Below are 4,991 nucleotides of genomic sequence, written 5' to 3' on the forward strand. Positions count from 1 at the left end.
GTCTAGGCCCGAAACGTCAGCCTTTCTGCTCCTATGATGCTGCTTGGCCTGCTGTGTTCATCCAGCCCTGCATCTTGTTGTCTCAGAATGCAGCATCTTATCAGTTTTTTATTCTTTGTTACGAGCTCGAGTTTCCTTGTTGTTCGCACAATCTTCATCTTCACAAAATAATGCCTGGCTATCTCTATTCCTCTTTTACTTTCTGCATTATACCTGCCATGTTCTCCTATCATTTGCCCTACATAGACAAACATATTGACTTGTTCCATTGTGCCACCATCCACTGCAATCTTCATTTTGGTTTCTTATACATTCTTTCTCATCCACATTTACTTTTGGTGTTCATACTCAACCCATATTCTAAATATTTAGGATTTATTTGCTGTGCAATGTTTTGTCAGAGCTTCTTCTGATTTCACAAGTAGCACTCCATATTAATGTGTCACAAATTAATGGTTCATACCTCTGAATTTTTATTCCTGGAAGTATATCTAATTCTCTGAATATTTGTTCTGTGTACTGATTGAATAGTACACAACAGTACACAAACTTGTCATAATCCCCTCTTAAATTGTCTCCAATTGTCCCTTTTTCTAGACTGATTCTGGTCCCGTATCTGTTTCCTTAAATTTATATTTCTACTTCTGGGGTTCTGTCTAAGCAGCCGTGCGTTTCATATTTGTTGACATTCAATACTTTGTATTTATTACATTCCTTGTTTGCTTTGTGAGCATAACAAGCTGGAGAGGCTTCAGAAGAGATGTTGATGGGTATGGAAGGTTTGAGTTATATGGAAAGGCTGGATAGGCTGGGACTTCTTTCACTGGGGCGTAAGGAGTTGAGAGACAACCTGATAGAAGTTTATAAAATATTGAGAGGTATAGATAGCGTTAAAGGTAGTTGTCTTTTCCCTAGGATGGGGGAATTTCAAGACTGGAAGCACATTTTTAAGGTGGGAGGAGAGAGATTTTAAAAAAAGGCCTAAGAGGAAATTTTTTACACAGGGTGGTTCTCATGTGGAATGAACTTCCTGAGGAAGTGGTGGATGCGGCTATAATTACAATGTTTAGAAGATGTTTGGATAGATACATGAACAGGAAAGGTTTGGAGGGATATGGGTCAGAAGCAGGCAGGTGAGACTAGTTTAGTTTGGGATTATGTTCAGCATGGACTGGTTGGACCGAAGGGTCTGTTTCCATGTTGTATGACTCTGATTATAATTGTTTAAGTTACAAAGCTGCTATAAATAAAGTGTTCAGAGAGCATTGGCTTCCTGTAGCATAATGTATGAATGATTCTTTCCCACTGATCAACAGAGAAGTAGCCACACATGTAATGGCCTTTCCAGCTGCCAGATCACTAATCTGTCAACAGTCCAATTATAAGGATACCTGTTGCTACCAGAGGCAGTTTTATTGTCATGAAACATTACTTAAATTGGTAGATAATGTTTTTGCACTTCAAATCGTTCACCTTCTCTAATATTAACGTGATTCGGTTTCTGTTAAATCGTGTTTTCTGTCTTCTGTTTCTCTGTTTAATTTGATTCTGTTGTGTGCCAGGCTATGAATCTGGAACCACATTCCTTATCCTCGCATCAGGAAGATATCTCCTTTCAGCAGTCAGCAGGAGTCCTCCATCAGTTTCCTACAGATCCCTCACTTCCTTCATACAACATAATGCCTTCAGTATCAGAAAACAGTGATATCAGTAAGTAGGGTTGATTTATTGCTTGCTGTGTTGCTGGTGTTAAAGCAAGTCATTAAAACCGATAGAGGGGTGACCAGGCATGAGCTGCCTGAAGAAGGAAGAGGCAGTAAGTGGGTTACTTTGAGAAATAGTGAGGGTTGTGGGAACAACAGTATAATGAGATGATTCAGGGATTTTAGAACATGTTCCATCTACACGATTAATTTGTGGTGTTACTGAAAGGAGTGGAGTGAGAAAAAAGTGTCACTCAAAGGAAATTTGGAAACGCAAGGAAGGGATCTAAGATTTATTGTTTCATCAGTCACTGTTGAAAGTCAGGAATTTCTGAGTGAATGTTTGCAAGTGGAGTAGCTATTTTGATGGGGATTCTCAAGCAGAGGGCTTGCAAAAAAATTTCAAGGAGTCTGTTAATACCATTCCAAGGCTCTCACCACCACAGCCAATCTAATCCTGAATTCAGCTCAGCTGCTGATCAACAGACAAAATAGTTAGCCCCATACCAGTCATGTGATTCCTCATGTGTGCACACACATGCTCTTGCTCTATCTGTCTCTCTCTCTCTTTCTCTCTCTCTTTCTCTCTCTCTGTCTCTGTCTCTGTCTGTCTATCTCTCTATCTCTCTCTCACTTCACTCATGCTGTAGTGTCTCTATCTTTGAGCCAGGAGACCTGGGTTCAAGTCCCAATTGCTCCAGAGCTGTGTAATAATATCTCTAAACAAGTTGACTAGAAAATATAAAGCTAAATTGCTGAGAGTATTTTTTTAGTAGTCTTCATGTTCAGATCTAATAATAGAGGCTTTCAAAATTACTGTTGTAGCCTCTACTGAACTGAGAATATGTCAGCTAATCCTGACGTGGGCAGATTGTGACATTGAACAGCCACTGGTGCTGTGTGGTGTTCAGTCTGCCATTTGGACAAGACAAATCCAACTAGCATCCTGACAAATCACTCAAGCTGAATATGCAGTTCTTACCTTTCTATCCATCTGCTATGTCCTGTCAGAGCTTTCTCTTTGTCAAAATTGTAAAATTAAAGCTGCCAACAAAAAAACAGTTCCATAATTACCTGACCTAATGGCCCTTACAGTAACACATGAAACCTTTGTGCAAAAAGAGAAGGTCTGCAGTTTGGATCAAAAAATAAGGTGCAGACGATAGTCTAGTGAAGACAAGCAGAAGGAGTGTGGTAGTGATAGGGGACGGAATTGACAGCAGGACAGATACTGTTCTCTGTAGCCATGATCAAGTGCTCCCTACTAACAGTCAGGTCCAAGAATCCCCTCAGGAGTGGCGATAACCTGGAGTGGGAAGTTTCACTCGTTGTCCATGTACGAACCTAGATCATAAGAAGAACCAGGAGTAATGTTCTGCTGACAAATTTTGAGTTACAGCACAGTTAATTGTCTGTATGTCATTTGCAAAGTGCCAATTGGCATTGGATCAGCAGTTTAGAGAGTCACTCGTGTAGAATAACGTAGCAATGTGGGTAAAGACAAACAGAGATGGACAGGGAGTTTCACAGTAGTTGGAAATTATTGAGTAAGGTCCACGCAGGATTGTATGAAATGAGAGTCTCTATCTTAATGAATGATCCACAATAAGATAGATAAATTTGTGTCACAAAGATAAATGGTTTAAATTTAATTACCATTATAGAGATCTAGTTACAAACAAAACATTAGTTACCTTTTGAGTTGTAATTATCTTACGTAATATTTAAATAATATTTTAAATCTTAATGATTTTTTTTTCCAGCCTCTAGGTGTTTACCAAAGCTTGTTTTTTCCGTACTGGACATGCTGTTTTAGTTTTAGAAATTGGTCTTTAAATGTATGCCTCTGAAACAATTAAATTATGACCTTGGGTATAAACAATAATATTGGTTATCAGCTCTGTAGATGTAGACAAAGCTTGGGAACTGATGGCCCACATAATAGGGCCAAAAGTTAAGTCAATGGATGCATTGAATACGATTTTCCAAATCTCTTCTTTATGTTTGGGAATAGTCCAAATTTGATTGAAAATAAAATTGGAAGTTGGCAAATATAAAGTCGCTTTTCAAGAAAGTAGGATTTAGTAGGGAAGTCTTAACAATACATTAAGAAAAGCACAGTATGATTAGAACAAAGCAACCCAAAGTGAAATTTTGTTTGACAGGTTTATTGGAGCTTTTTTGAGGATGTAGCGAGTGGAATAAAGAGATCTAGTGGATGCCAGTACTCTTGGATTTCTGAAAAGCATTTGATAAGGTACCAAAAAAAAAGTTAATAGGCAAAATAGAAGTTAATGGAGTTAGTGGTGATATATTAGCACAGATGATTATTTAATGGACAGGAAGCAAATAGTAGGTATAAACAGAGCAATGAAGTTAGTATTAGTTAGGATATAAGCTACATTTTTTCAAGGAAAGGAGATGCGATGTTGTCAAGGAGAGCCTGGGAGAGATGAATACATGAATGGTTCAGATGTAGAAAATGATAAAATAAACCCGTGATATGATGGAAAGAAATTAGACTTAGGCTGGATAGTTGTTTTCCATTGAGAACCGTTGTGCTATACCTGAGAAAATGTTGATAATACCAAACTTAATCTTCCCAATTGGTCTAGCACGAAGAGACAAATCGTTATGGTTACTGGCAGCAAATAGCTCAGCTAAGTCATGTTAGGTGAGAAAGTTATTCAGACAGAGCTGATCTCCCCATGCAAGCAGCATCATGGGCAGCATGGCACAGCATCACTTGCGCATAAATAAATTTCTCGCTGCTTATGTATTCTCAGGACCATCTAGAAAACTCCTATGCATTGCATATCAAGGCACTGGAGCAAAATAACAGCTATAATGAATCCATTATTCTTATTCTTTCATGGAATCTGGGTGTCACTGGGAAAGCTAATATTTATCCATTCCTAGTTGTCCTTGAAAAGTGGTGATGAGTTAACTTCTTGAAACACTTTGTAGTGCATCTTATGTAGGTACACCTACAATGCTAAACCAAAGGGAGTTCCAGGATTTTGATCTAGCCACAGTGAAGGAATGGCAATATAGTTCCAAGTCAGCTAATGCAGTGTAGCTGACGTAGATTACTATTTGTTGGTGCACCATTATCATTTAAATCCAAGCCTTTCAAATGTTGGTTTTCTTCATGTTTCAGTCTAATTAATGCCTGGCATGCTTCAAAATTAGATCACATTTTAAATATTATCTTAGAGATAGCAGGAACTGCAGATGCTGGAGAATCTGAGATAACAAGGTGTAGAGCTGGATGAACACAGCAGGCCA

General features: G+C 38.4%; 1 protein-coding gene across 1 annotated transcript in view; it reads left to right on the forward strand.

Moving 5' to 3' along the window:
• LOC109911129 (receptor-interacting serine-threonine kinase 2) overlaps positions 1–4,991 on the forward strand; it is an 87,662-nt gene that overhangs the window by 10,000 nt on the left and 72,671 nt on the right. The window contains exon 6 of the mRNA XM_048596144.1: positions 1,563–1,710. Coding sequence (XP_048452101.1) covers positions 1,563–1,710 — 148 coding nt within the window. The remainder of the gene's footprint in view (positions 1–1,562; positions 1,711–4,991) is intronic.

This window comes from Rhincodon typus, chromosome 4 (assembly GCF_021869965.1).
Source record: "Rhincodon typus isolate 14 chromosome 4, sRhiTyp1.1, whole genome shotgun sequence".
Classification (NCBI taxonomy): domain Eukaryota; kingdom Metazoa; phylum Chordata; class Chondrichthyes; order Orectolobiformes; family Rhincodontidae; genus Rhincodon; species Rhincodon typus.